The 10,069-nt window shown below is 33.9% G+C and overlaps 1 protein-coding gene across 1 annotated transcript; it reads left to right on the top strand.

The window, feature by feature from the left end:
• The first annotated feature begins 245 nt into the window (after nt 1-245).
• Nucleotides 246-4,329, top strand: LOC121113668 (protein tiptop). Its single transcript, XM_040707508.2, has 3 exons — nt 246-723; nt 1,172-1,319; nt 1,384-4,329. Exons 1-3 carry the CDS (start codon nt 675-677, stop codon nt 3,662-3,664), a joined length of 2,478 nt encoding a protein of 825 aa, XP_040563442.1. The 5' UTR covers nt 246-674; the 3' UTR covers nt 3,665-4,329.
• Nucleotides 4,330-10,069: the final 5,740 nt, after the last annotated feature.

The following is a 10,069-nucleotide window of genomic DNA, read 5'->3' as shown; positions in this document are numbered from 1 at the left end:
ATAAATATATAATTATATAAAATACACATTCGTCAATCCGGCTATTCTATGTTAATGAAGTATATTTACTATCAATAACAATAATAAAAGAAAAAGAGGAACAAGAGATTGTGGTGAGATGGTGATTGAAAGTGTTTGCGTGTGAGAGGGGAAGCAGGCCGGGGTGCGTATTATTTTGCCCATATTAGTTCTACTAGTAATAAATAGTAGTCGAAACTACTACTACTACTACTAGTTGTAGTGTTAGTAGCAGCAGGAGCGCCGACCCGCGACGACGACGTTACATTAAGAAAATGTTCCCATCCCGCTCTCTCATTAATTTTATTATATTCTTCTTCTTTTTTGAAGAATAATATGACGAATACGTAGTAGTATTGAAATGAGCTCCGGCCTTGTTATACATTTCAATAGAGGGAGTCCAAAAACACCTTCTACTTCTTTCACACTAAATCATTCACAATATTATCATCAAAATCTTTTTCTATGATCGTTGTTGCTGTTTTAATTCCTTCTATTTTTATATTTTGTTATCATCACCAAAAAAAAAATAACCCAACTCATTAACTAAGTGAAAAAATCAGAGACTTTTATCAAATCAATTATTTGTTTAGTTCATAAAAAATCATACAACTCCAATCATCATCATACCCCAAGGAATTATCCTGAGGCTCACAATGGGACGAAGAAAGCAGTTTTGTCCACAAAAGACCGGTATACTTGAAGGTAGGGAAAATGCATATTTAATATTATTAACTTCAATATCCCTTATTAAACAAGAGAAATAATTATTTTTAAAACTACGTTTCTTGAATGACGTCTTCATTTGTTGATGAATGATATGAAATATCTATATGTAGGCATTTCATTTCACAATGGCTGTTGTAAGATACTTAGTTATAATATATTATTATTATTATTATTTGAAAAGAGGAGAGTGATTTTCTTTCTCTCCTCTATGTAATTTGATTGATTGACAAGTGTCAAAACAAGCTCATTTTTCTTCTTTTTCAAATATTTATTTTATTAAAATCTCAAATTCATTAACCCAATGATTTATATGTTATTATACATGCATATAATATATTATATAAATGAATTTAGGGCCATAAATACAGTCATTTGTTTGGTCAATATTAAGCATCTTAACTTATATTTATAATTTTTGCTACAGCATTTGAAAACACCACAAAATCAAAAACAGAGGACGATGAAGAGAGTGAAGCAGACTCAAATCCCCATAACAAAATCAAGGAAGAGGACGAGGAAGAAGATGAACAATCTCTTTTTGAATCTCCTACTATATCAGCTTTACACAAGAGGTATGATAATATGCTTTAAATGACTCTGTTGTATCTATTTAATTAATGTATTCTTTATAACCAGGACTCTAGAAGGAGACGAAGGTGAAGAAAAGGATCAAAAAGACCCTTCTCCCAACGGACTTCTATCTCCTTTCGGAGTTTCTCAGCCCCACGATTTTGCAAGTACACTCCTTGCTGCTCAACAGACCCTACTTAATCCAGCTGCCTTTCTCTCACTCAATCCATCATCCCTCTATGCAGTACAACTTGCTCAACTTCAAGCAGCTCAACTCCTATCACAGCAACCTCCGCTCAAACGAAAACTTCTTGAACAAGAAGACTCCACCTCCCCACTTGATCTCTCTGGCCCCTCTTCCAAATTAGGAGGGGTGGAACAGCTTCATCATCACCATGTCTTGTCTTCTCATCATGCGTTACAGGATGCTATGCAAATCCATGCTGCCGCAGGTCTTCCTTCTCCACCTAAAAGGCCCTCCTTTGAATCGTCATCACCTCTGGATAAGATGAACGATATGACCAAAGGAAAGCAGAGACATTCTGCATGGCAATCCCAGTGGATCAATCGCGGAGAAGAAAATGCCAAAGATATATTCAAATGCACATGGTGTAAAGAGTGTTTCCATTCATTTCAGGCCCTTACTCATCATATGAAAGAAACCAAGCATTTTGGAGGCTCTCTTCCACCTTCCTCATCACCAGGTCCTTACAAGAACACCTCATCTTCGCCCTCGCTCAGTAGTGGACCTAGTAGCATTACGGCTCTTCCACAGATCTCACCTCCAAAATCTAATCCTCCTCCTAACACACATCCCTCTGCCTCTTCCCCCTTGTTGGACACAAATTCATCTTATGAGATGAGTTGTTCTTCAGGACCTAAGAAAAGAGACATACTCAAAGAACAGCTCCCCATTCCAAGAAAACTTGTCAGAGGACAGGATGTATGGCTTGGAAAGGGGGAAGAACAAACGCGGAACATTTTAAAATGCATGTGGTGCGGAGAGAGTTTCCGATCTCTTGAGGTCATGACTAAGCATATGCAAGAAACAAAACACTATACCAAAGTGATATCCCAGGATCAAATATCCTCTTGGAAAAGTAATAATCAAGTCTCTAATGGATCCTCCTCTTCTTCTGTTCCTCCTGCAGTCACATCCCCATCCAAGGACAATAAAGATCAACCCATGAATTCAATTCTCTCCTGCAAAGTCTGTGAGACGAGTTTTCAAACCCTAAAGGATTTAAGCGATCATATGATAAAGAATAACCATTGTATCAACTCTCCAAAATCTCCATTAAAAAATTCTTCGCCTCCAGCGTCGGTCACCTCAGTTAGCAATAATAATAATAATTTCACATTTCCACCAAAAGAAAAGAGAAAGAAGTCCTTACCTGTCAAGAAATTATTAGAACTAGAGCGCTCCTACGAGAAGGGAACTACGATGAAATTCCCGTGCGATAAGTGCGGAATCTCCTTTCCATTCCACTTGTTTGCAGAACACATACGCAATTGTAATGGACTTGTCTCTAGGGCATCCTCTTCTCCCGAGCAAAAAAGGTCAGAGTCCCTTTCTCCTCCAACAACCGCACCTGTTTTAACGAATAGGATGTCCTCAACCCGTAAATCTCATGATGGTGGAGATAGCAACATTTTGGGTTCATTAGAGGAGATGGTGTCCGGGAATTTTAAGGGATTACCTAGAGATGATGTTGTCATTCCTGTAATAAAGGAGGGTCAGGATGAGGACATTGCAGTGGACGAAGAGGAGCAAGTTGTTCTCCCTCATATTAAGTCATCTCCCTCCTCAGTCAAATCCAAAGAAAACAGTCATTCTAATAAAAACCCGCTCGAGGCATTGCAAATGCTCTGCGACAAGAATGAGAAGCAGACTCAAAACTTTTACGGAGGTGGAGGAGGAACTCCTACTGGAGGGAATCCTCATATGCTCGGATCATCTTCTCCAACTGACTCAATGGTATTCCCCTGGTCTCCCTCTCCTGAGGCTCTGTTTAAATGTCCTTTTTGCGAAACGCCTTTTGTGTCAAAAGGTGCTTACCGAAATCATTTAAGTAAAATGCATTTTGTGAAGGATCCATCCGTGATGATGATGATGGATCCAGCTTCCATCATGGCTCTTGCTGCAGGGATTCCCTCGGGATTCTTTCCTCCTCATCACAGTGGTGGTGGAAGTGGTAACGTGTTGGGGGGACTAAGTGGAATGCAAGGTCCACCAGTCTCTACATCTCCAGATTTTGAAGAAAACTCCACATCCAAATTTGAAAAATATTCCCAATTAGCCAAACAGCTTTCCAACCAAAGGAAGCCTCTCTCGTCACCTGCATGACAATAAATAAATAATCTTCTTCATTCTTTGCTTGAGTCTTTCTTTTACTACATACTTGAAATGAAGGAAGGAGGGCCTACCTACTACGACTACTACTGCATACATACATTTAGAAAGAGATTATACACAGAAGAAACAAGCAATAATAATATACCTATTGTTTTCTAAATAGTACATCATATTATTGATTGTCTTTAACTTTTACTATTATACAAATCTATTATTATTATTATTAAATCTATCCACATATTATAATTATAATTATGTCCCGGATGTTATAGGACAAAGTGTTAAACTCATTTCCGGATTATTATTATTATTATCCTTCTTACTCCTTCATCTCCTTTTTAATAAGATACATACATACATACATACATATTAGTTATTACATATTATAATATCAGTTATCATGTTACGATTATTTTATTTGTATTATTATTTATTGCTCTGCTCGTCTATTTAACAAGTTATTATTTTATATTTTTTGGTTGTTATTATTTTATACTCAGAAACGAAAATAAGTATTATACTACTACAACTCCTTAACAGTTTATGGATTACATGCCATTATTTTATTGTGATGTTTTTATTAGTACATTAAATAATAATAATAATAATATTGAGTTAAATCATATGATGATGAATAAAAAATGTTACCATTTTAAGACATGTGGGTTTCTTTACTTGAATATAATTGTGTACTATCTATAACAATGAAATGATTTGAGTTGTGTGCCATACTCTGTCCCTAAGTGAATTTCTAATCAATCACAGTTTGTGACTCTGTGACGGTTTGGATCCAGGTCCCAGTTCTTTTAATCTTTCCAGAGACAGACTAAGAAATTGAGGTTTGGGGTGGCTATGACAATCTTATGACTTTTAAAGGACCAAACTAATTTCAGGGGCGTCTGCCGGATTATATTTTTTTTTTTGTGGGGGAAGGCTTGGTTTTTGAAATTTAAATTTTTAGGAAAAAAATTTGAAAAATTCACAGCTGTTTACAAAAAAATTCAAAAATTAAATTTCCAATATTCAATATTTTGGAGGCAAATTTAAATAATTCAAAGATATTCAGGGAAAATAAATTTTTTGGAAAAGACTTTGTAAAAATGAACTTTTTGGATAAATAAATTACAAAATTTAATTAAACTTCAAATATAAAACTTTTTGAAAAAAAAAAAAATCAAATCTAAAATTTTAGAATAAATGTCAAAAATTCCTTAAGCTTTATTTTTTTCCAACCTTCAAAAGATAGGTGTCAAAATTTCATGACAGTCTGTTGTTTTGCTTGTGATATATTTTGCTAAGTGTGTCGCTATTTTTGATCCATTTTAAAAAAAATGGGTCAAAAACAATTTCTTATCTTAACTTTACACTTCTGCTTGATGGGGGAAAAATACCGATCAACCCAAGTAAGGGCTTGATAGATGTTATGGTGACTCCACTCCATAAAGCAAATAACAAAAGTAAATTTAAAATATACAGATAAATAATTAAAAATAAATAATTTTGAAAGGGGAAAAAACGTGTTGTTGTTTTTTTGTTTTGTTTTGTTTTTTAGCTCAGGACTTTTCATCTCATGTACTATTTGTAATAAATACTAGTCCTTGATTTGAAAATGATAAATTGTTGGTCTACACTCTGAGATGGCAGTCTGGACAGAAGTATCAGTCAAGGAAAAATCACTTAAGACCTAAGCAAACAAAAAATTTGGTCTTTGGTAGAGAAACTGGATGTTGCAAAAAAAGTTTTTGAAATTGCTGGAGATGTATTTTAGCACCCAGGGTATGTCAATAAAATCAAAATAATTAATATGAGGTCTTGGCTATCCTAATCATCGATATAGCCCCCTTGGCAGCATTAATGTCTTTCAGGCGGCTACGGAAGGCCTCACACCTATTGTGGATGTAATACTCAGGTAAGGCATCCCAGTGCTGGTTGACGTTGTCCTTGAGGTTGTTGTTATTTGGACAGTCCAAGCCTTGGAATCAATATGCACTCAAAAGGGAAGTCCAATGGGTTGGCATCTGGTGAGTAGGCGGCCACATTTTCTTCTGCCACAAAGGCAAGTTGTCCTCCAATCACTTCTGGGCTTTTTGAATGTTTGTGTAGGCGCACCACCCTGCTGGATCACTACGTTCATGCCCAAGGAGTTGGTCTGGACTCATGGTAACAACTTCTCCTCTGTTGGTTTATTGCCAGCGCCCAAAAGTGTCGCAGCACCCGGTATCACACCGTTACCTCAGTAACATAAAATATTCAGTGTATATTTTAAACAGCTGTTGATGTTTCTTCTATTTTTCTCCTAATTAGTATTCCAAACGTTGATTACTTGAATTAAAATCAGCTCCTTTAGAACTCTGAACAATTTTCCATTTTTATTGTTGACAAATAATTTCATAGTTTGCAAATATTGGTTAGCCATAAACTGATTTTGACTCTTTTTTTTAAAAGAAAGGTTGCATAATACAATAAAGGTAAGGACATAATATACCAGGGATTTGCAAAGAATCGCACAATCCCACAATCAAAGTAGGGAGGGGAGACTGGAGATATTTGCAACAAGGGACAGTTTCCACTTTTTTTTGGAGAATTTGGGTAACAACTGTTTTTAAGGGGTAAAGGGAAGTGTTTTTTAAGGCACAGAGTTTTTCATTGTTTTTCTCAGTTTATGATGTCCATTGAATTATTAATGATTTTGCAATCGGTTCATACATTTTTATATAAAAATTTGAAACTGAAGAAGTGATGAATAATTTGAGGTATATGAAAACTCAGTTCAAAGGGACAGTTGCAACAGGGGCTGCAATTTTCCAGCGATTGTTGATTCTTTTATTTTATTTGATATAACTACACTTTATATTAAGCATGTGGTTTTAGCCAAAGGAGGGCTCTGAAAAGTATTTAAAGGGAAAATTTATCCCATCTACATTGAGTACAAAATGTATTATGTATATATCTGAATCAACTATATTTCTTTAAAGTTTAATAATTCATCATCATGGTATGATTATAAGTTCCCCAAAATATATTATTAAGCTTATTTTTTCTAAATTTATAAAGGAAACGAGAAAGACCTATTAGCCGATAGGTGATGTACAGTAACAATTGGCAAATACTGAAAAGATAAAAATGATACCGCCCTCTATGTGAGAAACATACAATTTTATTTTTAATAAATTTATTTATTAAAAAGTATTAGTGCAAGTAAGAAGATCTGAGCTTTTTTGCTAGATTTATTTTGTCACCTAAATCTTACAATTAATACATTTTCTTAAAAGAACCTTAAAGTTAGCTTACAGGTTAACCGTACACTTTAAAAAAAGTTTAATTAGGGTATTGTGTTTGTTGTGGTTAGTTGTGTATTTCAACGTTCCAAAATGGAAGTCAAAAAAGAGATAATTCGATCAATTCTTCAGATTCACTACAACCAAGTTGAAAATACAAAGCAGACGGGCATTTTTTTTTTTTGCTGTTTATGGACCCAATAGAGTAACGAATGCAACAGTAAAGTAAAAATAAAGCCAAAATAAGCTCATAACTTTTTACTTCAACTATATTTTGATTAAGATATTTTGTTATTTTGCCAAAATCTGTCGCTTTGTAAACAAATTAATATAAGTAAACGCACTCATGCATCATTCGTGGAAAATACTATAGAGTGGTATAACTTATATATAAATTTAAACAATAGCAAATATAGATCGCTATGTTGTTTAAAATTTGGCGTATCTAAGTCAAATCAGCTTGAAATAATTGAGCCCCTATATAAAAAAAAACTCTTGCGACTCTCCCTGGTATCCTCTACACACTGAATATTAATTAATAAATGTACCATGGACATGCACAGTTATTTTTATTACCTCCACCAAAGTTATAAATTGATTTTGATCCAACTTGTTAGGAAGATTAGGTATGGTCATAGTAAGAGACCATTAAATTTTGAGAGGTCAAAGCGACACAAAATGTATAATATATGTATTGCTGTTGGAAAATTTGAGATACATAACTAAATTAGATTTTAAGCAAAATTTTTGGCACACTAGTTTTTTTTAAAAATCTATCGACTCAAACCTTAACGACTCTGTTTGACTCATCTTGACTCAATCGACAGAAGACAACACAATATTACTAAATAAAATATGTATATGTTAAATAAGACTCTTATTATTTGCTGTTGTGTTTGATTGACGGCAAGTCTGTAACTAAATAATGAATAAAAAAAAATAATATTGCAAATTTGCTAATAGCAGTCCATCTTTTTAAATCATGAATAGTCTAACTCAAAGGCGGGCTTGTTTCAAATAAAAGTGAATCGTCAAAATTAATAAGAAGGCGTCAAAAATACTTTATAACAACTTCAAAATTTCCATTTCAAAAATGATTCATTTATTGTTATGACGTTCGACATCTGTGTGATGCCATCTTATTTGTGTAAATCTGCTGTTTTATGAGTTAATATACCTATTCTTAGTTCACTCACAAAAGTCTATTAAAATATGGTTTGTAATGTTAATTCATATTAAAATATTGTTCCCTTATCATTTATTCATTTCTTAATCTTTTAACGACGTGCGTATCGTATTTGAAACATAAGTTTTGGAATCCTTAGTTGCACAATTTGTGGGGTTAAACTCTACATGGATACGTAGCAGAGGACAGTCATGTTCTCTTTACAAAAATGCAGCATCTTCTTGGACGTATATGCCGTAATGGGTAAATATTAGTTGTTCCTCGGGAACGTGGTCTTCAACCATGGCAAGACATGATAGTAAACGCCCTTGTTAGTGTTGGGTTTCGGTATAGAAATCCTAAACCGGTTTGAGACCGTTAAATTTTAAATTTTTCTTTGAGATCAAATTAGTTCGGTCCAACAATAAAGCTCGATTTGGATTTGTTTCATATAAAAATTTGGTCCAGATCTGGAATTTGGTAAGCTCCGTCTAGATCAGTCCAAAGGAAAAAGTCAGTCTAATTCCGGCCCAAAAAATAAATTGTTTATAATATGACATCATATGTTTTTTCAAGTACAATGACGTTATACGAAGTTTAAACATAAATAGCTAGGATTAATTTTGATTCTGTCGTCTTTTATATGTATTCAGTATTTGTTCTAGATTTTGAAAAAAAATAAAAATGAATGATAGTTAATCTGGAAAAAATAGCACTCTCATAATATTTGAGACCAAAATAATTGGTCCATAAATTGAGGCCGAAAAATAATGGTCCAAAGCGGTCATGAAAAAAACACTTAAGATCAAACCGAAAAAAAAACTAGTCAGTGTTGACATTCTCACTGGCCTCGAAAAAGTAGGAAAGCATGTTGCTGTCGGCGGACTCCATGACGCCGAATACCACGACCTGAGCTGTATGTTTGGTCCTGAAGGTTCCTTTGACCTGACCTCTTGATTCAGCCCAGAAGCGATCATCTTACCTCTTCAGAACAGCCTTCACTGTGAAGGTCTTCATGTCAAAGATCGACTTGTGTGCGGAGGAGATAACACACCTTCTGCAGGTTTTGCTTGTTGCTCGGACATTTTTGATTGCACAAAAACAAAACAAACATCACATTGTAGCTTTTAGTTAGCTTTTTCGAATGGCGCAGAATGCAAAATTGTTAAGCTTTTATACCTGAGGATAGACGGCCTCGAAGAAGATTCTAATTTTTGAATCCTCACCCTATACAATTATATCTCCCGAGCATATCCTCCTTATTACTTTCTGTCTTTCATGAGCACTAGCACTAGTAATTACTTATTACTTAGATTTTCCCTCCTCAACAATTAAATAATGTTGATAGCGGTTTTGTAAAATAAAAATAAACTGTTTCTGTTCCCCACTAGAAAGACCCTCCTTTACTCTTAGAGGACATAGTTTTCTCACCTCTACGTATTCCCTATTGAAAAAATATAATTTTCATTGAACAGAAAAAAAGTGTAAATCTTTTACTTATGACCTTCCAATGCTGCAGACGTATTTCCAGATTGAAAAAGTGCTAAAATATTATGTTGTTAGACAAATAATCTATATAATAAAATACATATCCTGTTTTAGAAAAGTGTTATTTGGAGAAATATTTTTTGTGACATTACATGAGAAAATCAATCCTTCTGCAATAAACATAAGTAGGAATACTTAGTGTGTTAATATGAATAAATAAAATTTAAAATCTAAAAATTAAAAAAAAATTCTAAAAGGATTCTAATTTCTAAAAATCAAAAAGTTATTATCACGGCTTTGTCTAGTGGGTGTTATAACTATGATAAATTATTAAAAAAAAAAAGTCAAGTTCAAATATTGACAAATCCATGTAAATGTATATTAGGTTGTTAATTATCTAGTTTATTGCGAAAAGGTAGATATACGAAGATTGCAACTTTTAACTTTTCAACCATAAATTTTGCA

Source organism: Lepeophtheirus salmonis, chromosome 2, assembly GCF_016086655.4.
Source record: "Lepeophtheirus salmonis chromosome 2, UVic_Lsal_1.4, whole genome shotgun sequence".
Classification (NCBI taxonomy): Eukaryota; Metazoa; Arthropoda; class Copepoda; order Siphonostomatoida; family Caligidae; genus Lepeophtheirus; species Lepeophtheirus salmonis.
Note: the sequence above shows the minus strand (reverse complement) of the source record. Positions and strands in the feature narration are given on the sequence as shown.

What these genes read in the sequence shown, in the direction of transcription:
- LOC121113668 (XM_040707508.2), top strand. Translation starts at nt 675, where the DNA reads ATGGGACGAAGAAAGCAGTTTTGTCCACAAAAGACCGGTATACTTGAA. An exon ending in AAAGACCGGTATACTTGAAG is followed by an intron (nt 724 to 1,171) that starts GTAGGGAAAATG and finishes TTTTTGCTACAG; the next exon opens with CATTTGAAAACACCACAAAA. An exon ending in ATATCAGCTTTACACAAGAG is followed by an intron (nt 1,320 to 1,383) that starts GTATGATAATAT and finishes CTTTATAACCAG; the next exon opens with GACTCTAGAAGGAGACGAAG.